This window comes from Phalacrocorax aristotelis, chromosome 11 (genome assembly GCF_949628215.1).
Source record: "Phalacrocorax aristotelis chromosome 11, bGulAri2.1, whole genome shotgun sequence".
In the NCBI taxonomy this organism is placed as follows: Eukaryota; Metazoa; Chordata; class Aves; order Suliformes; family Phalacrocoracidae; genus Phalacrocorax; species Phalacrocorax aristotelis.
In genome coordinates, this window is record NC_134286.1 from 20,099,746 (window position 1) to 20,126,539 (window position 26,794).

General features: G+C 40.4%; 1 protein-coding gene across 1 annotated transcript in view; it reads left to right on the forward strand.

Annotated features, from left to right (window-relative positions):
* Nucleotides 1–26,794, forward strand: part of COL4A5 (collagen type IV alpha 5 chain) — an 86,867-nt gene that overhangs the window by 37,407 nt on the left and 22,666 nt on the right. The window contains exons 5-33 of the mRNA XM_075107211.1: nt 702–746; nt 854–916; nt 1,664–1,717; nt 2,420–2,446; nt 3,721–3,801; nt 4,840–4,902; nt 5,469–5,504; nt 5,603–5,644; nt 5,753–5,845; nt 8,047–8,100; nt 8,207–8,263; nt 10,444–10,488; nt 10,584–10,637; nt 10,815–10,856; nt 11,325–11,457; nt 12,254–12,427; nt 13,637–13,720; nt 14,949–15,041; nt 15,645–15,715; nt 15,929–16,120; nt 16,568–16,736; nt 17,410–17,502; nt 17,590–17,694; nt 18,292–18,389; nt 18,646–18,796; nt 19,449–19,562; nt 23,763–23,930; nt 24,832–24,921; nt 25,711–25,860. Of these exons, the coding sequence (XP_074963312.1) occupies nt 702–746; nt 854–916; nt 1,664–1,717; nt 2,420–2,446; nt 3,721–3,801; nt 4,840–4,902; nt 5,469–5,504; nt 5,603–5,644; nt 5,753–5,845; nt 8,047–8,100; nt 8,207–8,263; nt 10,444–10,488; nt 10,584–10,637; nt 10,815–10,856; nt 11,325–11,457; nt 12,254–12,427; nt 13,637–13,720; nt 14,949–15,041; nt 15,645–15,715; nt 15,929–16,120; nt 16,568–16,736; nt 17,410–17,502; nt 17,590–17,694; nt 18,292–18,389; nt 18,646–18,796; nt 19,449–19,562; nt 23,763–23,930; nt 24,832–24,921; nt 25,711–25,860 (2,641 nt within the window). The remainder of the gene's footprint in view (nt 1–701; nt 747–853; nt 917–1,663; nt 1,718–2,419; nt 2,447–3,720; nt 3,802–4,839; nt 4,903–5,468; nt 5,505–5,602; nt 5,645–5,752; nt 5,846–8,046; nt 8,101–8,206; nt 8,264–10,443; nt 10,489–10,583; nt 10,638–10,814; nt 10,857–11,324; nt 11,458–12,253; nt 12,428–13,636; nt 13,721–14,948; nt 15,042–15,644; nt 15,716–15,928; nt 16,121–16,567; nt 16,737–17,409; nt 17,503–17,589; nt 17,695–18,291; nt 18,390–18,645; nt 18,797–19,448; nt 19,563–23,762; nt 23,931–24,831; nt 24,922–25,710; nt 25,861–26,794) is intronic.

Sequence of the window (26,794 nt, forward strand, 5' to 3'; positions counted from 1 at the left end):
TTTAGGATAATATATTGGAATTATGGACAAAGACAGCCAAGCATGTGGTTCCTCACACAAGTGGTGATTTATGGGGGGAAAAATTAACTTAAAACTGAAGAGTAATTTGTCTACCAGCTAGAAGAGATTGTGTTACATAAGTAATATAATCTTAGGTATTGCTCATGTTACTTTCATTAGGAGAGTAGCCCCAATACTTAACTGATCTGTTTTGCTATATAGGACCTAAACACTCTCCAGTAATTTTGCTTCAATTTATTCTAAAGTAGACACAGTATGTGTAGGGTCAATATGGTAGAGGTTGCTTTGTCTGGAACCCCTTTAGGTGTTGTGCCTGTGCCTTTGCTTTTTGTTTTTGTCAGACCGCTCAGCTGGTGGCGATGCATCTCTGACTTCAGTGGGACACATCCATTTTCCACACCATGAGTGTTCATTAGTTTTCTCTATATACCTATATACTATTGCTTTAGTTGTTCTGTATTGTCTTCTCTATGGTTTTGTGCATATTTTCCTGAAAGAAGGGTAAGAACCTTGATGGCCGTCTAGCATGGCGTTGTTTTTTTACAGGTGATTCACATGTTTCTGTTTTTCTTTACTTACATATGCACAAATAGGTTCAATTTAGTAAAATCTTGGTAAATCCTTTTGCACACCCATTCATGCCATACCATTTAAAACTTATGTGATTAATTTTCTTCTAGGGCCCGCCAGGGCTTCCAGGATTTCCAGGAACACCAGGACTTCCTGTGAGTAGCAATGGGCTGCATAGATACAAATCTTTTTCCTTTTGTCTTTCAGGCCCAGAAGAGCATCCTACAAGCTTAACTCTTCTTTCCTCTTTTCCACTTTAAAGGGATTACCAGGACAAGATGGGCCACCAGGACCTCAGGGTATCCCAGGATGCAATGGAACAAAGGTGGAATCCCTTTAAAATTCTTAGCAATGCACCAATAATATGATAAAGAGCTCTTCTTCTGGCTGTATCCAGTAGGTTTAGTTTATTATGTGCAGCGGTATTTGCTGTTACTGAGTTGTGCAGGTAATTCAAGATAATTCAGGCTTACATGCACATCTGAGAGAAGGGCTCATGGTCTGGTACTTAAAGCATAAGTTTTGCCAGAAATTGCCAGCACCAAGGTGCAATGTTTATACTCTGCAGCCAATGTAGTTAAATTCTTTGTTCTAATCCTTAATTTTATAGCTAACATCTGAGAGGAGTGTCTGAAAGTTAGATTGTATACTGCATCTCATCTTTGTAGCAGACTTTTGCTACCAAAGAAACTCCTTATCTAACAGTGGGGCTTCTTAAATATTAATTTTTAATAAAATTGAATTGAATATACTGATGCAGTATCCTTGTTGGAAGGAGTCGCTTTCATTCTAACACGTTGCTTATGATCTTTCCATAAAAGAAGTTGATCTTCTATAGCACTATGTGTGTATATGTATTCTCTTTAATGTTGTACTTTGCCTGGAAATATCTGAATGTGGGAAGTGAGGTTTCAGTCAGTTGTGTGATTTAACAAACTGTTTATCCTGTAGCTTGTTGCAATACAATTTGCTACTCTGGAGTCATAAGATAACAATGCAACTGGGCTTTTCAGTCAAACTTTATCTGTTATGTTATGTTATGTTTTGGCTAATCGTTTTCTTCATCCCTAAGGGAGAGCGTGGATTCCCAGGCAGTCCAGGTTTTCCTGGTTTACAAGGTCCTCCTGTAAGTAAAAGGTGTCTGGATCAGCTACCTGTAATCCTCTGAAAGACTTCTACTTCTAAATATCAGCCTCTTTTTGCAGTTGGTGTTTTAATAAGTAAGACTATCTTTATTTTTTATGGTTAATCAGAATATTTTAGATGTCCAGTGAGAGTGAGCTTTTCTGCTGCATGCTGTGGTAAAGCTAATAAAAAGCCCTTTGAATTCTTACATGCTGAGATGCTTTGCCACACCTCCAGAAAAATACAGATACATGCCTATGTGTCAGAGAAGTAAGATCTTGATACTGTCATCTGGTACATCTGAAGAGTCCTACTGGTGATCAATCGAGCAGAAAAAAGAGACAGTGTAGGGTGTTTTCATTATAAAACACAAGGATGTACAGCAAAGTGATCGTCAGAACCAAAGTACTAACAGGAAGAAATGTAGTGGACAGGATGGATAATAGGAGGCAATAAAGAAACAAATTGCTAGGAAATGGAAATGTAGTCGTTTTAATGCTCAACATTCACTGTGAAAGTACTTCTATAATTTTTCCATTTGATTCTGAAGATCATAAACATTTTATTTTCTCCTCTTTCATATATTTTTTTAGATTTCTGTCTTTAACGCTTGCCTCATGGTGTAGATCTGATTAGTGGTTTGCAAATAAGATGCCAATGATTTATTTCTATTGATCAATCTTTTTTTTTCTTTTAAACAAAGGGACCCCCTGGTCTGCCAGGCATGAAGGTAAGTGTTCTGTACTCGCATACGGAAGTACTAACTGGCCATGGGTGTCCAGTGTGATCTGACATAAGTAACCTGCTTGTTTTTATGCAAGACTCTGCGCATCCATTGGAATCTGGAGTGACATTCTGCAGAAAGCTTAGTGTTTCTAGGCCAGTCCAGTGCAACTAGCTGGAAATTCTGCAGTAGCTTTACTTGATTTGGGTCAGTAGTTCCAGAATTAGCAGACTCTTTTCTGAAGCTGGTTTCCTTGGGAGCATGAGGGACAGTGTCTGTTTGTGTTGTGAGGCATCGTTAGGAAAATGCCTACGAACACCCAAACATACCAGTAGTCTACTTGTGCATGCTCAAGAACACTGCTAGAGACTAAGCAATAATAACTTGAAGTATCCAGTGAAGAGAATAGTGCAACAACTTTTGTTCCTTCTGGAAACGTGCTTTCTACTGTATAGATGCCTACACAGATGGCTTTTTTCTCCTAATGTAAATAGTCTCATAATCCGATTTGGGACCTTAAGGACCCCTTTCATTTTTTAAGGTTTTTTTTGTATTGTATCCTTGACCTATTTGAGCATGGGTCAAAACATCAGGTTTGGTTCAAATCTATTTAAAAAGAAACTTGACCCACAGAATTATTCCAATAAACTCCTGAGAGGACAACATAACACCGGTGCTGGGAAATTGTGACTATTAAGCTGAATTGTTTTTCTCAGCTCCTCCTCTTCCCAATTGTTTTAAAGATATTAAAAAAGCAAGCTGATCAGAAAATACACTTTTAAAACAAAGATCTTCCCTGACATCAGTAAGAATCTGTGCTTCAATATAGAAGAACATGAATCATGACTATTATAACAGCACACTCAGCATTGATCTCATGAGGTGGGACATTGGAAAAAGCTGAATTTGCCTTTTTTCTGTTGTGTCCTATCTATTGCTTTCACATAGAGCTAGAATGTCTCTTTCTTTTGTGAAGTGTTTGTATTTCAACCCCCTAATCTTCTGGAATTTGAATCAACACTGATATATTTGTACATATAAAAAGAGAGCTTTTAGTAGTTGGTAGGTTAGCCATTTAAGGAATCCTCCAAATATGCAAGGAACTCTCTCAAAAAGAGCTATTTTGGAGAATCTAGTACTTATGCTACACCCTAGCAGTACTCTTTAATATAACTCTGAGTCTCAGAGGGTTATGAGACGCTATGTGTCCTTTGGAGTCAGAATGGTGATAAAAAATTGTAAAATGTGCTATTAACTAAAGTCAGCTCTTTTTCTTCTAGGGTGAAGCGGGTGAAATAATTACATCCTTGCTGCCAGGACAGAAGGGCGAACCAGGATTTCCAGGTCTTCCAGGGATACCTGTAAGTTGTGTGAAGTACTGTTAGGCTGTGTTCTGCCAAAAAGATAACATGAAAAGTATTTGCATTACAGCACATTTGGAACATTTGGTGCTAGGGCATCCATATGTTTATGTGGAGAAGCCATGGTTCACATTTAATGTAATTCTAGTTTATGGCTTGAGGGAAAGTCCATATTGCTCTTAATAGGTGACCCACAGAGGCCAGAAAGGTTCCCTGGTCAGGAAAGTGGTATCCAGCAGACAGCAGGGCTCACAGTTACTTACTTGCTTCTCAGTTTTCCCCTGTTTGTTCCCCCTTCCTAGATGTTCTTTGTATCAGTTCTGGAGTTCCCTTCCCTTCTTCACCCTGAGATAAAGCAAGTAACATCTGCCTTTCTGGGCTGTAGCCAGTGTTTTGAATGGTGGGAAGAGAGGGTAATGTCTCAGCTGTTCTCCTCATGTTGCACCTCCTGAGCAGTGTTTCCATTCTCCCAACAGTCTTCTGTGAAAAGAGCTAGTGACTCCAGGCCCTGTGCTTCCCCACTGAGCCATTCATTGCTTTAGTGGAAGAAACAAGGGGAGCAGAAAATGAATCTATCGGACTGGACAGAAGCCAGAGACTCCCATTTCCTGGTACAGAGAGACAAGCCCCAGGCTATTCTGACCAGACCGAGCCTGTTAACACTTCTGTTCCTCTGATCTGTGCTTCCCTATTGTCTGGGAAGGGAGGAATCACAAATACAAAAGTGTTTTGTTGTTCTCTCTCAGTGCATGCAGAGAAAGAAAGCGCAAAATTAGTTCAAAACAGACAAAAAAACATTCCCTTATCCAAGCCAAAGCAATGTATTGATGTTGAGAGCAGAACGCTCCCAACACCACGTGTGCTTGTTTAGGCCTTTCCACAAGGAAAGCTTGAGAGGTTAGTGGTCAGCTACTTTATTTTGACCTGTATGGGGTGCCAGCTGTTGGGTTTTTTTGACCTTGAAGGCCTCACTGTTTTGTTTTTTTAATTTTTCACAAAAAGGTGCCTCTCTCATAGCTGCCTCTGCTTTTTCAACAGGGCCCACCCGGCTCCGTGGGAATACCAGGTCCAGTTGGCCCTCCAGGGCCCCCAGGTTTGACAGTAAGTTTCTTTAACCTGTTATCCATAAAGTGCTAAATGGGGCAGTCGCTTCTTTGTTTCATGTCCTCAGAGGTAGGTCAGTAAAGTGCAGAGATCTTTGTAGTCAAGACTTGGTATGAAGACAACAGCAATCATGCATTCAGTTCACCCTGGAGCTGCCACTGTACACATTTAAGTGATACATTTGAAACAGCCTGTTCCCAGGCTATTTTTGCTTTAAATCAGGCTGGATTTTTGTGCAGGCTCCTTATTTGTGTGAAACCCAGGGGCCAAGATTTAGCTTATTTAGACCAGGATGATTCTTTCCTTAATATTTAATATCTGACTGTTTAATTTCATTTGACCCTCTCACTTAAAGGAAGAACTAGTTTCTCACATATTTGTGAAGTCAAATAGCATGAGGAAGAGCTCTCAGGGGAAGACATGGTGCCTTGTCAACATGGATATAATGTACAGGAGTCAAAGTAGCAACATTGCTTTGTGGGGTTTGGCTTGGTTTTCCGCCCCCCAACAAGGGGTGATGTAAAGCGCTTGGAAATTACTCTCTCTGTTTCCTTTTTTAATAGGGACCTCCTGGTCCACCAGGGCTGCCAGGACCCAAGGTATTTTCTTTCCCTCATTGATGGTGGTGGTGGACTGTTTTGTTTTTCTTTCTGTTCATTTATGACTTCTAAGGGCTGATGAGTTATACGTTTTGCAGGGTAATATGGGTTTGAATTTCCAAGGACCCAAAGGTGAAAAAGTGAGTAGGTGATCACGATGATGTTTTTGCTTATTATTTTCAAAATACTTATGCACGCCATTTTGGCTTGTACTGCCTGTAACAAAGTGCCATCTTCTTGCACATTAGGGTGAACAAGGTCTTCAGGGACCTCCAGGGCCACCAGGACAAATTGGAGAACAGAAGAGACCAAATGACATTGAGTTTCAGAAAGGAGATCAGGTGAGTGCCCATCTGCAATGAGCACGTGATTGAGCTGCAGCCTCCATTGGTTTGGCTCATATATACTCTCATCCTGCTTACTTGAAGAGGTTCTATTATTTTTCTTAAAGTACTATCTCAGGCCTGAGTGCTTTTCCTTTAACAGAAGGCAGGCCAGTCACATTAGCTCAGTTACTTCCCTTAGTAAAGTAACTATTCTTAAGAAACTCTCTTAAAGGAAGATCATACTAACAGTAAAAGCAGTTAAAATATTCTCATTCCTTGGAATGCCCAGACTGGGATTTTCAAAGCTGTCTGGGGATTCAGATTCCCATTAATTAACCACCTATGTCATCCATTGTGAAGGAGTCTTTCAAAAATTTTAACCCCCTTCTTTTTTCTTTTTTTCCCCTCCATTTTTTGTCATTAATGATGCCCCAAAATCTTTCTTCCTTGTGGTCTGAATAAAGTACTTTCTCCGTTTCTGGCCTCTCAAAAGTAAATATCAAGCCATATTATGACAGTAAGCTCAAACTGTTGGTTTGATTTGTGTGGATCCTTCCCCACCCATAAATGCCAGAAAGTCTTTGGGAGGCTTGCCATTTTTAAAGTTATTACATTTTTTCTTTTCTTCTTCACTGGGGAACATTTCACAGTACCATTTGATTCTGGGTGCCAGTCACAGATGATCTGAGCAGCACCAGCAGGATCACGGGTGCCTGGATTTCTTGTTTTCTTTGAAGTTTCTGTGGTATTCTCAGATACCACCCTGAGTAATAGAAGAGTTGAGGTAGATATTTTGAGGCAAGAGTGGTGAGTGATTGTTTTTATGCTCTGGTTATTTTGCAAATGTTGCTGGGGTAACTGAGCTTTAAAATATTAGTTTCCTCCATCTGTATTTGGATCAGTTCCTTGCTTTCCACCTTTTCATCCTGGGAAATGTGTCAGAGAATAAAGCTTTGGCACGCAGCAGTATTTTATTTTGGCAGGGTGTAGGACAATTCTGTCCTTCACCTTGATCAAAACCATTTGTCACCCTGCTTTTCAGAAGAATATTAAGCACCACTAGGGCATTCCCTAGAGCTACCCACTGATGTACATTTGCAATGCACAGTCATCCTAGAAAGGTCTCAGTCTCTGGTTTTGTCGCTGTTCAACTGGATGGTAAGACAGAAGGAGAAGAGCAGCATTGTGTGTCTTTATAGTTCTAAGAAAACACAAGGTGGCATTTTGACCACACTGTAGATGAAGCAAAAATTCATCTGGCTTTGAGGGTCAGAGTAAATTGCCTCTGGCATCAGGGATCTCTGAAGGGCTAATTATACTGGCATTAAGTTATACAAATATACAAAATAAAAGCATTCTGACTGCATTCCTTTTAATGCACTAAGACTTACAAACACAGTCTGAGCGCATTGTCTTTGACCAACATTAAAAATTATTTCAGAGTTTAAAAATTTGGGTTTTTTTCAACAAAGGTTATTCTTGGTAGTACACAATCAGTAAACAATCTCAACATTACACTTTTTTTTTTTTTTGTGAAATACACATGGAGTTCTGGTCTCTACCTCCACCTATGATCTCTGACTGAAAAATCAAGTGTATAGATGGTCTTGTAAAAGTCTGTGAGGCCTCCAAGAAAATAACAGAAACTCTGCACAGAAACCTTTTGTGGATTCAATAGCTTGTAACTTTTCTTCAGGTTAATAGTGAAGAGCGTCAAGGACTTGTACAAAGGTGTAACAAGACAAAATAGAAACCCTAACTTTTGAACACAGTGACCCTGTGACACTTCTGACGAACGTGCTATTGATCCTGATGGCCTCACAATTTTAGCAGTTATCAGTAATCTAATGACTGTTGCTCCTGTAATTTCAGCAGGAATCTGGCATTTGTTCTTTCTTTCTTTCCTTTTTTTTTTTTCTTCCTTTTATTATTGTATAGCAGCTGCAGGCCACCAAACCAGCTGCTGCAGTGCACACAGGAGGCAGCTGTGTCTTAGTGGAGTGAATCATCTAAATAAACAGGATGAACAGTTAATAAAATTTATAGATGCACTTGAAGTTCCACACAAAGAAAGAATAAATATGATCCTTTGCTGTTCATAGTTCTTGGAAATCTGAATGACAGCAAAAAAAGATTCTATTGTTTAAAAACGTCAACTGAGCTACTAGGGAGTGATGGAGGCTTTAATCCTCTTTTTCTTTGCCCATGCTCGACAGGGTATTCCAGGTGATCCAGGCCCACCAGGACTTCCTGGGCCACCAGGCCCTCCTGTGAGTAGTTGTCTTTTAGTTCTTTTTTGTTGCATTTGTATCAGAATTGTAAATTCATTCTACTCTGGCTTGTGGGCTCAGTTTAAGATGACGTTTGTGTGTCCAGGGTCTTCCCGGTGGCGTAAAAGGTGAAAAAGGTGAGCAAGGAGAACCAGGCAAAAGAGTAAGTAGTCTGTTTAACCAAACATTTGTCTTTCCAATCAGTGTTTTCTTTGAGAATTAAGCAAATGTTGAATTCAGGTGGGGCCATCAGCCTCTGGGTAAGAGACTTTTTTTTTTCTTCGATAACGTGGCAAACTAGTAGGTGACGCATCTGATTCATGAAACTCTCAGTGCTTTCTGGTAGAATTATCTACATGTAGATCTTAGTTTTGGGGGCAGGAGAAACTAATTTGAATGATGTTATCTAGTTACATGTGGAAACCTTCAAAGTTGTTGGACTGCTTGACTGAAGCAGCAGTTTTCTGTTTCCTTTTAGAGAGGGTCTTCATTCAATTTGTTATGTACTGGGTTGCCAAGCAGCATGAGATTGGTATATATTTAAGCTGGTCTGTGTAAACTCATTCTCAGAGGGTTTACTTGTGAGGTGAGTCAGAAAAACAAGTCTCTGAACACTGCATTAAGACCAGAAGTCCATTTGTCACTTTCCAAGAGGAAAGTGTGCTATCCAGCGATGGGACGAGTCAGGATAACTGCATCTGGGGACAGCATGAGTCACTTTGTCCCTATCTAGACTCAAATCCATCCTGGAATTTAAATTTAATTGGATATCACAGCTCAGAAAAGCTGAGGAAGAACATAAAAGTGCTAAGAAATAGGAAGAAAATAACATGGACTGGACCAGCAAAGACAAGACAAGCTGCTACTAGCTGTGAAAGCATTCTGTATTTTCACTGGCACAGCTACCGAGCCCATAGTTTCATCAACATAACGGGCCCCTTGAAAACCAAGACACAAGTCTTGCTCAGGTTAATTGGACAATATATACACACTGTTGAGAAACATGTTAGTAGTAGGTTTTCCAGTTTCCATAGGAAATAAATGCAATGGAAACATGTTTGGTATTCTAGGTAAAATCCCTCTAAGCTGCTGTGATTTATAGCAGGGTTTTGATTTGCCTTCTTAAAGGAACGTAACAAATGAAAGATTTACAAGGTCAAAATTCCATTATATTTTGAGTAGTTTTTGAATTGTGTTTTCCAAGTTGCTTCTCTCTGCAAAAGTAAATGGGAACCATGTAAATTTGCAAAGATCTGAAAGTATAAAAGTCCTGAGGGGGTATGACAGACACCTTTTGCCAAAAGCTTGTTTACCAACATTTTTTTTTTGTTTTTATTACTCTGAATTTGGGCACGTTGCATACTTAAAGTGCAGTTTTGCTATTAATTTACTCTAAAGCTGCCTTTTAGGGCTCTGTATGATTCTGTGTGGCTCAAACCCATTTCAGATACACTCGTAAAAATGTAATAGGTAAGCAGACAGGTAGTTCTGCAAATTCATGGGAAATCTTGAAACCTTATTTTTGAGAATAAGAACTCATCACTAATAATAAAGAATTTGCAGGTCACATTATACTCTAATACACTATGTCTGTCAGGTCTTACTATCGACTTCTCTGACTGAGAGTTGATCTTGGCACTGTGGTGAAACTTAATCACCTATTCTAGTTGTGTTCCAGCAGGTGTCCCCCATACATTCTGCTTCTGTAATGCTAACAATAGAGTTCTGTTTGTAGTGCCCAGTGAATCGTGTGGAGTGAAGCAGAGGTTGCACTACTTTTATTGTAGCGATGACAAATCTGTTCAGCAAGAATATAAGGTTTTTAGAAGTCGCTTCTTTGAGCAGAATTGCACTTTGTATTTTTGTTGATACTACTCTTCAGAAAACTGTATTTCGTTTAAAGGAGAGTTAAAATTCAGACACAAAAATGTTGGTATTTAATTTCACTTGTCACATTATACTAATTTCCTAATTAAATATAATGTTCTACTGTTTAGAAAGGCAGGAACTGTTTGCAAAATAAAGGATTTCTCTAATGTGGAATAAACAGAGCTATTAAATGAAATGAATCCATAATAGTTAATTAGAGATCGCTTTGTGCTGTATTCCACAACATTTCTTTGAGACTTGTCATGTTTTTGTGCTCTGGTTTTCAAAATGAAAACCTCAGTTTAGATAACTCCATTGATTATACTTGGTTGATATCTTTGAGGTATTTGTCGCAAGGATTGCATTCTAGAGAAAGTTTCGTTTATTGAAAAATGGGAAAGAAGTAACGCTGTTTCCATAAGCATTCTTCAACATTGAAGCATTTTATTTCAATGCGTGTTTGTGTCTTTGAAGGGAAAGCCTGGCAAAGATGGAGAACCTGGTCAGCCTGGTAGGGATGTGAGTACCTCATACATTTCTAATCAAGGCAGACTTATATGATTTTCTTTTTATAGAGAAGATCCGAGTGTGATTATCTTTCTCTTTTCTTGAAGGGTTTACCTGGTGGGCCTGGAATAAATGGTACTCCAGGAAGAGATGGTGAAAAGGTATGCTAGGTTTTTTGTCATTATTGCTTATAGTAGCTTGAAAATCTGCCATCACTGAGTTCAGTTCAGCTGAGTACTAATTGCATTGCCTATACTGTTACAGTGTTGAGGAATATTTGCCATAAGTTTCTGTAGACTAATGTGCAGTATAAAAAATGCTCTTAATTTCATTGATAGGGTGAAAAAGGTGACATGGGTCCTCCTGGTCCTCCTGGAATTGTAAGTTGCTGATCCTTACTATTTTTATTACATTTGGTTGAATGTTGTCTCATCATAGTTCTTGGGTGACTGTGAGTCCCACCTCTGGGTATAACAAGGACAGAACCAGTAAAGATTTAATATATTCACAAATAGAAACGATTGTTTCCTTCTTGCAAGATAGATTCTGTGTTCTAGGATTTGCTAGGTTACAAACACAAGGTTAGACTGTAACCTTGTAGACCAGCAGAAACTGAGTTAGCTTCACTGAAGCTTGTTCTAACCATGTTGGCTTGGCAGTAAAAGTGCTTCCTACTGGGGAGTGCTCTTTACTGGAATTTTACCTGGTAATCTGGTGGAGCAGGAAAAGCATCCTGTCATTGGTGTAATGTTCAAAGTATGTTGAACTTTTCCTCCCTCACATCTTTTTACCATTCCAGTGACTCTTTTCTTGGCAAGTTGTTTCACATGAACATGAAATATTTACAGGTCATTTCAAGACCAGGCATCGATGCAACAGTGGGACCAAAAGGCAGCAAAGGATTGCCAGGACCTCCAGGAGCCAAAGGGGAGCGTGGATTCTCTGGTAGGCCAGGCCCACCTGGCTTGCCAGGTTCTCCAGGTAGGAGTGCAAGCCTTAAAATAAGTTGTGTGCTCAAACATCTGAACGGGTATGTAGCTTCACAGCCTTTTCATGCTCCTTTTGACAGATGGACTGAGCAGAAAGTGAAGGCAGAAGTATTTAGAGCTACCTTTGAGCTTGAAGGGTGGTCCTTAGCTTAATGGGGATAATATGAGAAATTCCAAACATTCCTTGCCTCTGCTGTGGTGAACAAAGGATGCTAATCGTCAAGGCTGTCAAACAGATACTAGCTTAATGGTCTTAGGGGTAATTTATCTCATATCACTTATCTGTAACATGCATTATCCATTGCCTTACACAGAGAAAGTATAATCTACCAGAAATATGGTACCTGGCCATCAAACCTAGTCTCTGCTGTACATTAGCCAGTACTAAAAGAGGAGGTGATCTGAGTCTACAATGGGAGTGAACAGTGATACCTATATTTGTCTTGTGCAGAGAAGACTGTTATAATTCTAACGTTACAGCTTGTAAATGTTTTTTTTTTTCCATCAGTATTTCCTTTCATTATTCCTGTTTCACTTCTTTTTTCCTTCATAAACATAATCAGGTCAATGTTTAAAAAAAAAAATTCTTTGAAAATGTAAAATAGCCATATGTCAAACACTGCACATCAACATGTAGTTTGATTCCATAAAAGAAATGTTCTGGACCACTTACATGGAAAGACACAGTCTTATCTGTAGCATGTTATTGATCATGTATCATTGCCATCCCTGCAAAAAAGTAATTTAAACTTTTGAGCTATCAAGGAACTAAGTTCTTCCCATCTTAGGGATCGCTACTGTTGGACCTCCTGGCCCACCTGGCTTACCTGGTGAGAGAGGACAGAAGGGAGAGCCAGGTTTACCTGGTGTTTCTATTCCTGGGCAACCAGGACTTGATGGACCACGAGGACCTCCAGGACCACCAGGTCCCCCAGGGCCACCTGCACCATCTGTTCCTCCTGGTAAGTGATGACCACATAGACAGCAAGTAGAAGAGACTGAAGAGCTTTGACATTCTTTTTTAATCCTTTTTTTTTTTTTTTAATTCTACCTACAAAGGTGTAGTTTACCAGGAGCTGAAGCCCATGAGATTCTAAGCTATTCGTATACATTCTCCAAGTCACTCCCATTGCAAATCAGGACATTTGTAGGAGAACTCTACCCTTAAGACCAATTACAGAATTTGAGAATTCAATGGTGTGAGTTGCAGTCTGGCTTAATCATGCCTCTTTCTAGCTCAAGCAAGCCCTGCCGTGACTTATTGGTGAGACTAAGCTAGACTGGAGGAGAAGAAATCTTGTCAGACTTGAGGGACCTTTTTGCTAACTCACACGGTAATGACAGTCCTTCAGGGCCAAGCAGATTTGGCCCAGATGTACAAAATTAAGTATTTTTCCAATTTATATTACATCCTATTTAATCCAGCTAATGCAAGTTACATTAAAATTTGTGCATGAAGCAGGAGGTAACCACTTTGACACTGTCTTGAGTAAATATAGCTTTCGTGATATGATCTGATAAATGCTTGGAGGGTCTGTTCCCTACTAAGAGTTGTGATACCAGGAGAGTCAAGGGAGTAATTTTTCACAGAATTCCAATTTTATTTGGTAAATATTCTAGTGCTTAGACCACACAAAATTAGCTTGGGAGTGGAAACTTTGGATGAAGGCTCTTAGTTCCTTTTTGGTATAAGGGAAGTAGGGAATGGGAGATGGACTATGAGAACTGGAACGCTGTAGTGGAGAGGGGCTAACATGGTTCAGGGAGGAATTTGGTGTCTAGATGGCATTGGCATCTTTAGTGCCCTCACTCTGATGATATTTTATACATATGCTTTTAAGATACGAGGTTAAAGAGCAGAATGTAGTGTAGAGATGGAAGTGTGTAGGCTGTGGGAAGTAGTGGGAGATAGTTGAGGTTGTGAAGGAGAACAATGAGTGTTGTGTAATATCACTGAGCGTTTCCTTTTTAGTTTGGACAACATTGGTGAGTTTTCGTTAGCAGTCATCTGTCTGAACTGCCAAACCATTTGGTCTGTGATTGTTTGGGTATGTTAGAATATCCACACAAGTACTAGGAAGTACCTTTTTTGTACTGAATAACTGAATACATGTATTTCATGCTGCTGTCAAACACAAACTGATCATTAAATCTCTCCTGATTCTCCTTAGGCGAAGGGTTATGTGAGCAGGGGCCACCAGGTCCTCCAGGAATTCCAGGAGAACGAGGCTTTATGGGGGAGCGAGGCCAAAAAGGTGCAGTGTCATGGCTATCTTGTTTTTTCTCGTTTTGTTAAAGCTTGTTAAACAACGTAACACCTGCATTAAATAAGGATAAACAGTGTCTCTTCCCAGTAGGGTTGCATGCAGGTATTTTCTGTTTCTGAACAAGAAAACTGTTTTGGGCATACAATAGTCCCTCATCTAGTGCTGAAGCACAAGAATCTCAAAGTGACCGAGGGTGCAATCAAAGCTAGGGCCTAGCATGGATCACGGTTAAAATAAAATGGAATGTCAGGTTTGAGTATCTCCCAGGTAGATAGAAACTAAGTGCTTTGTAGCAGCTGTTGCCAACTCTACATGAAAAAGTTTTATACTTACTTCATGAATCAATTTTACATTTTTTGGGAAAGCAACATTGAAATTATAAATGCAAGATTCCTAATTTGAGTTGGTCAATCTACAATGAGTTTGTTTGTTTGGTAAAAAAAAAAAAGTCATCTTTAATGTGTATGCTTGTTTCCAAAAAGACAACCTTGCAATGAGGATGCTGATACGGGTAAGTGAGAATCCTTTCCTAGCTCAACCATGGACATCCTAGTTGACTTTGGGCATCTCACTTAATTTTGTGCTCCTTTCAAACAGAAGTCTTTTTTTTCTCATGGAGATTGTACGGATTAATTAATTAATCTAAATTAAGTGCTTAAATACTACATTGATGAATGTCAGAAAAGTCTGTATGTGAAGGAAATTCTTAAGCTTCATGAAACCATTCTATTTTTTTTGTTAATTAATGAAATAAGTCCATCCTATTGTCAAATCAATGAAACATTCCCAGTATTTATTTTGCACTCTTGGAGTTTAATTAATGTTTGGGATTTTGACATTTGTGCTTTAGAGTTGTAGTTTGAAGTGTCAAGTACCTACTTTAGAGGAGGACTCTTTTGCTGAGGAAAAAAGTCCACAGTTTTATTTTGTATTATTGAAAGCACTTTTTTGTTTTAATTTATTCTGCACTATCCTAAATAAGTTCTAATCATATCTGATATTGATTGTCTGACTCCTGGCAACCATAAAGCTTCAGTTTGTCTTTCACAGCGGAAGCCTTCTAATATTTAAGCAATGATATAATTATATCAAATAGTAATTTTGGACTTGGTATTATAGATCAGTAGCAAGAAAACAATTGCTGTTGTGCTGAATTATTTTAATGTTTTCTAAGATCTGATGCTCAAGTATAGTTTTTCAATGCTAATCTTTTTAGGTGATCGAGGAGACACATGCTTCAACTGCATAGGAACTGGAATAACTGGGCCTCCTGGGGAGAGAGGACCACCAGGACCTCCAGGTAGTCCAGGTAAGGCTGTAGTCTTCACTATTTTGCTTAATATATTCTATACTATAAAGTCAATTTTGTATCTGAGTATCTGTGCATAATGCTAATGATACACCTGTGTATTGTGTACAAATTCAGATGCACCATTGCCAGCTCCATTATATAGTTGGTGTGTGTCCTGTTTGGCACAGTTGGAGAGTGTTAAGAAGAAACAGGCTGGACACGTGTAAAACAATCACTCATTTTTTGAAAATTGAGTCTTTCAAAAAAAATTCTCTGATCAAAGACAGATTTGCAAGCATTCTGCATATTAAATGTTTATTATCTGCTATAGATTTAACTGAAAGAGGGAAATTAACTGCTTCTATGTGCTAGTCCTGAAACGATAGAGGGGATGGAGCTTTTTAAAAGCGTGACCATTTTTGACACCAGTGATTTAACTTACAGCTGCAAATTTTGTTCTTCTCAAATAAAATCAAGCTCTCCAGAAAAAAACAAATGGGCAAGGCTAAATCTTGCCTGGCTTTAAAACAACTTAGCTCTTATCTTATGCAAACAGCATGCTTGATATTTACAGCTTCTACAGTTTTATGTTTTTCTTCTATGTTTTTCTGGCCTGCTCAGGTTCTCCTGGTTTTCCTGGACCAAAAGGTGAAAAGGGGCTTCCTGGATTAACTGGCCTTGTAGGGCCACCAGTAAGTGGTGGTGTTATGTTCTGGTGGGAGAACAGAGTCTCATTTGTCTTGCATGTTTGGTAGATCTGTGCACAGTCAATATGGATTCTTGTCTAATACTTCCTTTTATGTCCATAGCTAGCCTGAATGCATAATTCTTATATTGTGCCAAACTCAGAGGAGTGAAAGAAAAACTAAAATGCCTTTTGTTTTTTTTTCCCCTCTTCCCCTTAGGGATTCCCAGGGTCCCCAGGTCCCCCTGGGAGACCTGGTCCTAAAGGAGACCCAGGGGATGTCCTGATTTCTCCAAGACTGAAGGGTGACAAAGGAGACCCTGGCTTCCCAGGACCTCCAGGTCTTCCTGGCATAGATGGCACTCCTGGACGAGATGGACTGCCAGGTCTACCTGGCCCTAAGGGGGAACCTGTGAGTTGTTTTATGCTGTCTTTGATTGGACGGATGTTTTGGGAAGTCCTGGGTGCATTTGACATAGTGCAGATCAGAGGACTGGCAAATGCACTTTTTTCTGAAAGTGACTAAACCAGTAATTCTCTTCAGTAGATGCCAATCTAGTGATGATATATAGAGGTACTCCCTGAATCTGTCAATGCCTCTGAATATAAGCTGAGACTTCTCTTGGGTAGTGTCAGGTGGTCCCTTCTGCCCTTGTCTACATTTCACCTATGTAGTATGAAGAATTAAGTAGCCAGGTTTAGAACTTACCTCTGACATGTTAGTAAGATGTAGGCAGCTAATGGCCTTGATGGCTAGAAGGATGGAAACTGCCAAAGAGCTTCAAAACAGAAGTAACACTTTACTCTTTTGCTAATAAATACATGTTCCTCTTTCCCATCCTGCTCTTCCTTTTTTCAGGGCAGTGTTGCATTCAAAGGAGAAACGGGTATTCCAGGTGACCCGGGAATACCAGGTCTTCCTGGAGAGAAAGGACTTCCTGGACCTCCTGGTTTTGGTCCACAAGGTTCACCTGGCGAAAAGGGCATCCAAGGTGTATCCGGCCGCCCAGGGCCTCCAGGAGTTCCTGGTGAGTTGGTCTCTCTGTGCTATGGAACAAAAGCCATAAAATCAAGTTTTGTCCTTTTGCTCCAGATAGCTCTCAGAACATAATGCTGCTTTTAAGCTTTTCCAAAAGGTGTTGTAAGACCTAGTATTTCTAAGCTCGCTTACTGAAGATTATCACAGAATCGCAAAGTGAGCAGAATTTGTGCTATGTTGCTATGGGCACAGGACTCACCCTTCTGCTCTGACCTCTAGAGAAGGTTTTTGTTCTCGACTGACTGTAGTGGAAATGCATTGTAACTACCACCATCTGGCTTATGCTTAATAATACTGCAACTACAACAGTTTTTAAAAACAAGGGTTTGCTCTGAACAAGTTTGCTTTTGTTACTTTCTTGTCAACTATGCAGATCCTGATGAAGCTGTGTTGGTGTCAGGTATTGGAAATACTATTCATGAGATGGTACCTAGGAGAAAGCTAAAAAATAACATTTCAAGAAAACTGTCTTAACTTTAAATGATGCTTCTAAGCCTATAAATGCTGTATGGGGCTCAGGGGTGGATAGCCTACTAGGTAAAGTGTTGTTGCTGTTTAAGTTCTTTGAAAGCTTGGGATGTGGCTAGCATCTATTTCTGCTCAAAGAAAAACAGAAAAGAAACTCCTGCTGAGGGATACCTATTTATTATTTTTGGTTTTAGGTCCAAAAGGTGAACCTGGCCAGACTATTACAGAACCAGGAGTTCCTGGCCCCCCTGGTCCTCCAGGAAGAAATGGTGACACAGGTCTTCCAGGTAAAGCAGCAGTTAGATGTCCAGGGAATTCCAAGAGCTTTTGATTCTGAGTGATTCTTGATAACTATGTTGATTTTCCCTTTACAGGAGATCCTGGTCAGCCAGGTCAGCGTGGCTTACCAGGCATCCCAGGTGCAAAGGGAGAGCCAGGTATTCCTGGCATTGGACTTCCAGGTCCACCAGGCCCAAAAGGTGTGTACAGCCATGTTACTGTATTGTAGGGGCTGGAAGAGGGGACATAGAGGGTTGTGTCTCTTCACTTTTTCCTAGTGAGTTGATTTCTGTCTCTAGAATCCTTTAAAAATGTTTGTCTTGAATTTGTACATCTTCATGATCGTTTCAGAAGTATCAGGAAAAAGCTGAGCTCTTATTCCTCCGTTCAGTGTTCTGCTCCTTCATGGTAGCTTACATTTTTCAGTAAACCAAAGACACAAATGGAAATGGGTAAAACTTTGGGAAATGATGAATGTTTGAGCTTGAATCAATAAATTATCTCCAAATGCTGCTTCAAGATGCTAATGTTTCTGATGTGAACTGTTTGTAATTTTCATTAGAGCGCTCAGCATGGGGAGTGCCCTCCTCTGAAATGAGTCCCAGAGATTCTCTGTGGCAAAGACAGTATACTCAAAGTTATCTCAGCCAAATGGGTACCCCTCAAGTATGCTTGAACTAGCACAGAACCTCTTATCAGACATGACTTTCCATGGGCCTTAAGCATTTCTGGACGAGTTGTTCTAATGCTCTCTGGTGTCCTCTCCTCTGCTACCCTAACCTCCATGTCATGTGTAGGTTTCCCAGGGACTCCAGGTCCGCCCGGAGCTCCAGGAACTCCAGGTCGCCCTGGTCTAGATGGACCTCCTGGACCACCTGGTTTCCCAGGACCAAAGGTCTGTGTTTGCTTGTTTAACATAAAACTTCACTTTCTTAGAGATTCTTCCGCATCAGTGGGAAGTTGATAGGGAGCATTCAGCTCTTGTCAGCATTTGATGGCTGGGAAGTCACATTCCTTACTTGAGGTTTGAGCGAGGGTAGGCAAAAGAAATTGAACTGGAAGATGGTGGGCATTTTTAATTTCCTTTAATATTTTTTGGAGAAGCTAAACTTAAAAAAAAACCCTTTTAAAAAATTGTTAATTTGTTACAGGGGGATCGTGGATTTGGAGTTCCAGGACCCCCTGGACCCCCAGGACCCCCAGGCACAAAAGGAATTCAAGGACCTAAAGGTGATCCTGGCTTCCCAGGAAACCCTGGTCTCCCGGGACGGGCAGGTTTTGATGGAACTCCAGGGCCCAAAGGTATGGAGAACCCTCCCATTTTCTGTTGCCTTTTGAACTTTTGAAAAATGTAGAGGTGCTGGGAGTTGTTTGGCAGCTAAATACAAGCAGTGCTGACTTTAGAGCAATTACTTCGGGGTCCATTTTTCCAAATCAGAGACACCTGTGTAAATGGAAGCTTGTGTTCTCAAAAGACAAGCAAGCAAGGGAGTAAATACCAGTCTGTGGGCCAGTATCTGGAAGTCTGTATTCTAAAGACAAAGCATGTTAACGTGGGGGTAAAACTTTTTCAGTAGAGTAATTATTTAGAGGCACTGTGCTTCAACATGCAGAGGGTTAGCAATTCACAAATTCCAACTGTTAATTATTGTCTGTATTGAACTGCAGAGCATGCCTGGTTTGCTGGAGAGCATCTGTTGAGTTTGATGTGGATTACGATGCATTAACCTGTCCCTGTAGCCTAGAAATGTAAACTGCAAGTATTCCACACAGAATGAGGACAAATCTCTGGCTTTCAGAAATAGCCTCTGAAGTGTGTTTTTTCCTGTGTCAGGTCCATATTTGTTTCCATGCAAGGACAAGGTTTCAAGTACAACGTGCAGGCACTCCGCTTCTGAAAGCAAGTATCACTGAACTGAGTTTGCTATTTAACTAAATAAGAGTGTTCTTTTAGGTGACCCTGGACCAAGCGGACCACCAGGACTCCCAGGCCCACCAGGCATCCCTGGCATTGGTGGTCAAGGTCCACCTGGATCTCCAGGACCTCCGGGTCCTGTTGGCCCCCCAGGTAAAACTTGCATGAATTGTACCCTTGGGTTATTTCTAGTGTACACCAAGCAGGTACACAGGATGCTAAAGGACCCACTGGACAGACAGGCAAGGAAAAATAGAGGCTTGGCTGTCTTGCCAGTCAAGCGGCCAAAACTTGCTACGTCATGTTCTTTACTGAAATCAGAAGTGGATTACATTCAGCCCTGTCATTTGTGCAACTTAGAGAGGTCTTGAGGGTGTAAAAGCCCACTTTGGAGAAGGCTTGGGCCCTCAGCCGAAATTCTAGAAAGTTGTGCACAGATAGTGACAAAATCTCCGTAAGGGGTTTATTGCAGTACTCTTCCGGACAGGACACAGAGGAGCACGATGTCAGTGCAGAAGTTTTGGGGGTACAGAAAAGGAGGAAAGTGGCCTTTAGCTGCCTGTACTGTGCTGTCATTACATTGCTTTCAAATAGCAAGATGGTTCTTAAATTCCAAAGCAGTTTCCTAGCTTACCAAACTGTATTCCAGATTCATTAGGTGAGATGTATTTTTAAATAATTTTTTAACATTATTATCTAGAAAATTAATTTCTGGTTTGGGAAGAAAGCAGACAAACTCAATCCCCTATACAATGCTGTTTGTCCTCCCTCTACTTACATGGTGAGTGCAAAAACAAGGGAGCAATTCAGCTTCTCCCTGACATGGCTAGGCACTTTCTCTTTTCTGAATGGAACCCGAAACACAATTTAACTCAGTTAATGTGGAAAGGAAGAAAGCATGAGTATTCCAAACTAGCTGGTTCATTATTTCATAGAGGAGAAAATGTTCTCCAAGTAGTGATGGGATACTGTTTTAACAAAAGCCTGTCAGTAAAGGAGGTGATACACATTCATCTTGTCATAAGCACACCTGGAAAAGAGCTTTAGAATTCCTCTTACAGAAACCTCTGAGTCCTGGGGTTCCTGATTCCCTCACACAGTTTTTTTTCCTGCAAAACCAACAAGTTTTATGAGTGCTGATCTGTTTAAAGTAGATTGGCAAAGTAGAATCTAAGGGTACTGATAATTAGGAATATGTCTCTGAAGGGAGTTTGATTGTCTTTTGTCTAAAATGATTGGTGACTGATGAAGACATGAACTTGTTCCATCTCTGTGCACAAAGGGTACATGTGCGTGCATGCACATCATGCTATTCACAAAGTTTGCTAAGGGAAATTCCTTTCCCCTTCATCAGTGAATGGGCTTGCTGTGCACCAGCTCCTGATGCTGCAAATGTGTGGCAGTCGCCACAGTGACAACACTCCCTGTGGGCTTGAGCATGCCTGCCACTGAAATGTTTCAAAACCCGTCTGGTTCTTGCCATGCCTGTGTGACTGTTTACGTTGCATGTTTGTGAGCTACACTTTTTGAATTTGTTTGTGTGCCAGCACTGGGATTGGCACCGTTCACAATGCACGCTGAAAAATTCATGGCCAGCTGTAAGACCATAGGTCACAGTTCATAAAGATCTGAATCTGATCAACCAAAGTGCTTAACTTGAAGGTAGGCAAACACTTGAGTGAGTAGGCCTGTGGAGTTTGAGTTCTGCTCACATACATAAAGTGTGGGTCATGTTTAAGTATACTTTTTCACAAGTTTCCTGGTGGGGAAAGGAATGTGTGGTCGCTGCACCAGGAAGCCTTGAATGTGTCCAGTATTAAGAGCCAGGGACAGAAGGGGTCTGGGCAATGTGCACAGAAGTTCCCTGAGCCAGCAGCAGGGTCCTCTGCCCGGCTTACTGCGCTCACTATACTGTCCTGACCCTCTGGTTGCACTTGAGGCTGAACTGAAACAGAAGGCAACACTGGTGTGTATTTGGGGTGGGGGAGTGGGATGTATTAGTATGGGTTTGAATGTTTCATCCAATGCATGTTCTTTTGTCTGCCTGATGTTGTCTGCCTGGTGTTAGCCAGTATTTGATTTCATGTGATCACTGATACGTTTTGCAAAATACCAGTTTTGACAAATGCAGTTATTACTAGAGCTGGTGGATTTGACATATTTATATTTTTGCTCTTCGTGTTCGTACTGACTAATCATTGTGGCTACTAACAGCATGGTGGCTCTGAAACCCAGTGCATGGTTGAAGGTCACACTTGAGGAGTCCTTGCTATTTCCCTCGGCACTGCTATTTCTCTGTTTTGTGCAGAACGCTTCACATTCCCACCTCCCATCCTGTGTTTGTTTTACTCAACTGTTTTGATTCTGTTCCTTTATGCAACACTAGGGTAAAGTGTCTGGGGCTCTGTTTTTCAGGTAATTTGGAAAATTCTATAAAGGATTTCCCTGTTCAGAATTTCCTCCACCACTGTTTCTTCAAATAGTTTTCAGTAATCCAACATTCTTATTGTTTTGGATATGTAACAAATTACTTTAGAATTTATTGTGTTGTCTGTATTGTTCTAATTATGATGCGGTTATTTTTTTGGGAACCAGAAATTCAATTAGAATGGATTTCTATTTGAAAAAGTATCTTTACCATTCTAGATACAGAGTTTGTCCTGTTAGTGGGTTATGAATTTTTTTTTCCCCCTCCGCTTGCTGATGGAGACCCCTTAACCACAGAGCACGTGCAGCCCCTATCCATCCTCTGGTACTGTTTTTTCTTTGCAAAGTAAGCAGTTCCAGGCACATGACGCCACAGTGTAACACAGTGATAAGCTGCTGCCAAAGAGGAGCATGCTTATCATTGAATAAATGGAAGTCTACAGCCTATGCAGTAAAGAAAACTTGATCTGCCTTTTTAGCATGCAAAGAACACATCATGACGTCACCCCTAGAGCTGTTCCTGCAGTCGAGAGCGGGGGTCACCACTACAGAGTTAGAGTTACACTGCCTTGTAGTTAGTTATGAGGTTTTGGCACGGTGGTGTCATAATCTCAGCAGACTATGCTAGGGCACGTAACATGCAATATACTATCTCTGTAGGTGTAACAATGTACATTTCCATAATAGAACTAGAAGAATGGAAATGTAGAGGGGTTTTGTGTTACAAAGAAGCAGCATCTTTTGAAAATCCATGTTTGAAGGGATTTACCAGAATGTGGTACATTCAGCGGAAGCTGATAGGTGGGATGTACTCTGGTGTTCAGAAGGTGTCCAGGCCAGTATCTAGCAATGACAGTTTTGTGTTAGAAACAGCCCAGAACCAGCTTGTTCCCCGGCTGCAAAGAGGATACTCAACAAGGAGAGAGGGAAACGTAGTTTTATTTTTCAAATGTACCATCAATATTTGGAAATATCTCTCAGAGTTTCTGGTTTCTGCATACAGTGGTGGCTGCACTTTTGAGAAAGACCTCAAAGTTTCCTTGCAGTCTGTTTTCTTTTAACTGCATTAGTGTTGTATTCTTTGTACTTAGATCTGTTTTGGTAACTGTAGGGTAGATTTTTTTCCTTTGTTCTAATCTGTATGTGCTTTATTTTGTTCCCTAACTTAACGACTATTACAACTCCTTACTGCTACCTGTCTCAACTTCCTGATGAGCTCTAACTCGTTGGCTTTTGAACCTCAGGTTCCCCAGGTACTGTGGTTTCTTTACCAAAGCCTTTTCTTAATTTCAAATTTGAGAATAATCCTTTTTTTGTCAGCTACATTTCCGGAATGAGCATCTTCACTGATATGGTGCACTGGAGGGAAACAAGCTGTCTGCTTGCTTCAGCAGTGCCTTGAGCTCGGTATCATTAGTGTTAAACAATCTTAAGCATGTTTTGACAATTCATATTTTTCATTCAGGGAAATGTAATGCAATGCAGAATTTTGCTTTCTTTCAAAAATACTCAGCTGATGTTATCTTAGAATGTAGTAAAATGGAATCATTAATGGAAATGTAAGAATCTCAATACTTAATGATAAAACCCAAACCAGTCTAATCAATCTTGGATTTTTTGTTTCATTAATCAGACTTAAAGGATTGTTGAAGAGAGTTGTTGTTTTTGTTCTGAGATTTTTTTGAATTGTTTGCTACAAATAGGTGAAATTTTAGTACTGCTTCTCTTCAGGAGAATATGGCCTTTTAACGCCTGTAAGCCATTAAAAAATAAACAGCTTTAGAAGAATTGCAGGGTTTTCGTCAGTGCTAGGAATGGACTGCAGGTAAAACTTAGCTATTCATACAGTACTACACCCAGAGACACACAGATCTCAGCCTTGCCTTACTTTTTGCTAAAAGATTGTGTTTTAACAACTTTGTCTAGGGTTGCAGGGCATTCCAGGGGAGAAAGGGGATCCAGGCCCTCCAGGCTTTGATGTTCCTGGTCCCCCAGGTGACCAAGGAAGCCCAGGATATCCAGGACCCCCTGGTCTCCCAGGGCCTCAGGGCGCACCTGGACCACCTGGCCGGGATGGAATACCTGGGTTTCCAGGTAAGTTTACATGTTTTGCCTGTGGACAACGACCAAACTGTGGTTACAGCTGGACGTTCTTTATGCCAGTTTAATAACTTTCAAATTTTATCCTATCCATTTGAAGTTGGATATCTGTAACCATTGCATTTCATACTTTAAACAAAACAAAACAAAAATCAAAACCAAAATTTGTTGCGTTGAAATTCTTGTCACCACTCTTCCCTGTAACATGATTCAAATATTTTGCATGTTATTCTGTTTCATAACTTTCAAACATGACTTTGATCATCATCTTTATGACCTTTTTCTAATTTATTTTGTGATTTTTTTTTTTTCTAGTCACTTGCTACAATTTAGAAATAGAACTTGTTTGAAGGAAATAATTGCAAATACTATCAATTGGATCCAACCTACACTTCTAAATATTCATTTCCTTATTCTATTTTTTAGACCATTCAGTTAAGATAGCCTGTTTTGCCCTCTGGAGTAGAAATCTCAAAAGTGAATTTTGAGAATCTGTCTTTGGATAGAGGGGGCGATACAAAATATTCTTAAAGTAGTGTATTCCTAATTGTCTTTTTGGCTTCCAATAAATTCAAGTTTGCTTTCAAGCAAGTATTTATGTTTCAAACCAGGGAACTAAACTTACTAGAGGTGTAAACATGCTTTCTATCAAAAACGACAGGTACTGCAAATTTTCTTCCCAGGACTTAACTGTAGAAAAATTGGCACAATTTTCAAGTGTCATTTTATCTGATTTAGAGCTGTACAAGAACCGAGTGCTTCCAATTCCCTTAAAACAGGCTTTATATGCATGCGCTGGTTAATAAATGCCATAGAGATACAGGGAAGTAGGTGTTAGGTGATGAAAAGTTTTGAGTTTTTGTTCAGAATGACCATGGTGATTCCATGCCTTTAGGTGCCAAAGGGGAGATGGGCGTCATGGGAGCTCCTGGTCCTCCAGGGCCTCCAGGAACTCCTGGAAGAAACGGCCTGCCTGGCTTGAAAGGTAACATTTGTTTTGTCTGCCCCTGAAGAGAATACAGAATGCTGTTTTCCATGTCCTGGGTGGAAAGAGGCTTTGTAATACTGACGTCTAGATCTTCATTAAGTTATGTTCTTTTGACAGTGCTGCTGTTCAGAATTCCTTTGCAGTTTTAAGCCATAGCATTTAGTGACTTTGGTTTTAATTGATGTCATGAAATGTTAGCTGTTTTTAAAACATTACCTTTGGGTTGATGGCATTGAAGTAGGGCAATATTTCTGAAGTGTGTTTTGAAGTCTGCTTTAAGCAGCAGAAAGAAGAAAATAAGTAGCTTTGGGTTATGGAGTCATCCAGAATCAGCTTTATAGGTATAACAGAGAAACTATCCTATCTACATTTTCCCAACCCCCTTGTTGGAGATGAATTTTGAAAGAGTTTGATAGCAGAAAAGCCCACTCATCTCCCTGGAACAAGGAGGCTGTGAATCCAAACCTGCTGCAGCAACCAGCACAGTGTTGTGGGTTCTGGGAGCTCTCTCGATGTGGGCCGTAGAGACAGCTGCTTCCTCTGAGCTGGGCTGGCCAGAGCTGAGAGCCTGCAGCATACAGACATCCCCATGCAGTCCGCTCACTCGGCTTTGTTCCAGGGCTTAAGATGCTGTGGAGAACCTTGCATAAACTGACTGATCATTTAGTGAACTCCAACTTCATGAATAAATCACAGACTCCCTACTTAAGAAAAAAACATTACAAATATATTCACCTACCTTAAGGATTATATTTTCTTCCCTTTTGTTGTCTGTACCTACTGTAGGTAATAATGGATTACCTGGTCCGCCAGGGCCTCCTGGACCAGTAGGACAGAAAGGAGTCAAAGGCGAAGCCGGCCTGCCAGGTCCACCTGGAACTGTTGATATGAAACAGCTAGGAGCAAAAGGAGAAAAAGGCGAGCCAGGTGCTCCAGGTACAGACTTTGCATGTGCGCTGGGGAGGTGGTTTGTCCTCTACAGACAACAGTGACCTGTCACTGCATCTATTACAGTTCATTCAGTTCATCTACAGTTGATACAGTTCATTTATTACAGTTCATTTTAGAAAAAACTAAACTCAGAATACGGAGGTGGCTTAAGTTTCCCTTATTTTAGGCTTTTTTTAAAGTGGTTCTATGACCAAGTTACTCTGTATGGTTAGTTTGTAATGTCCTTGCTCATTAACTGTTACTGTTATTTGGCATATGGAGATATTGTGATAGCACTAAGGGGCTTTCAGCAGGATTCAGTCTTGTAGGTGTTATTCCTAAGCGTGATGAGAGAGAGTTGTCATGGCTGCTGCGCTGGCTGCATTCCTGCTGTCTCACAGGCCCTTGGGCCTTTGCCTTGTAGGATGGAATTGCACAGGTCATGTGCTCATGCATCACCTCCACATTCTCCCTTTGGGTATCTCTGTAAGCTCACCCTCCCCTGAGCTAAATGTCATCTCTGTGTGTGTTTCTACTTGGGAAGCTGGCAGCCTGGAAGGTTTTCTCAGTTCATTCAAGTCTGTTTTCTTGCTTACCCTCGCCACCCCCCAAGGGTTCTGATGTCTCCTTTGAACTCTAAGTTAGTCCTGAGAGACTAAAAATATTCTACCCTAAAGAGAACAAGACTGCCTTTCTCTAATGTTGGCCCAGCCATTATTGTGCTAATTTATCTAGTGTATTAATTTCTGTGAAGCTAACGCAGTATTCTAAGACACTTACCTTTTTTTCTTTTTCTGTTTTTTCCTCCCTCTGTTAAGTAAAAGCCATAGAGGGCAGATTTAACTATGCCTGCAGGGCAGCACAAAGTTATCGTATGGGATAATAACCACATAGAATTTGTAAAACTCTGCTAAAATACCTGCATTACTTTTTATAATAT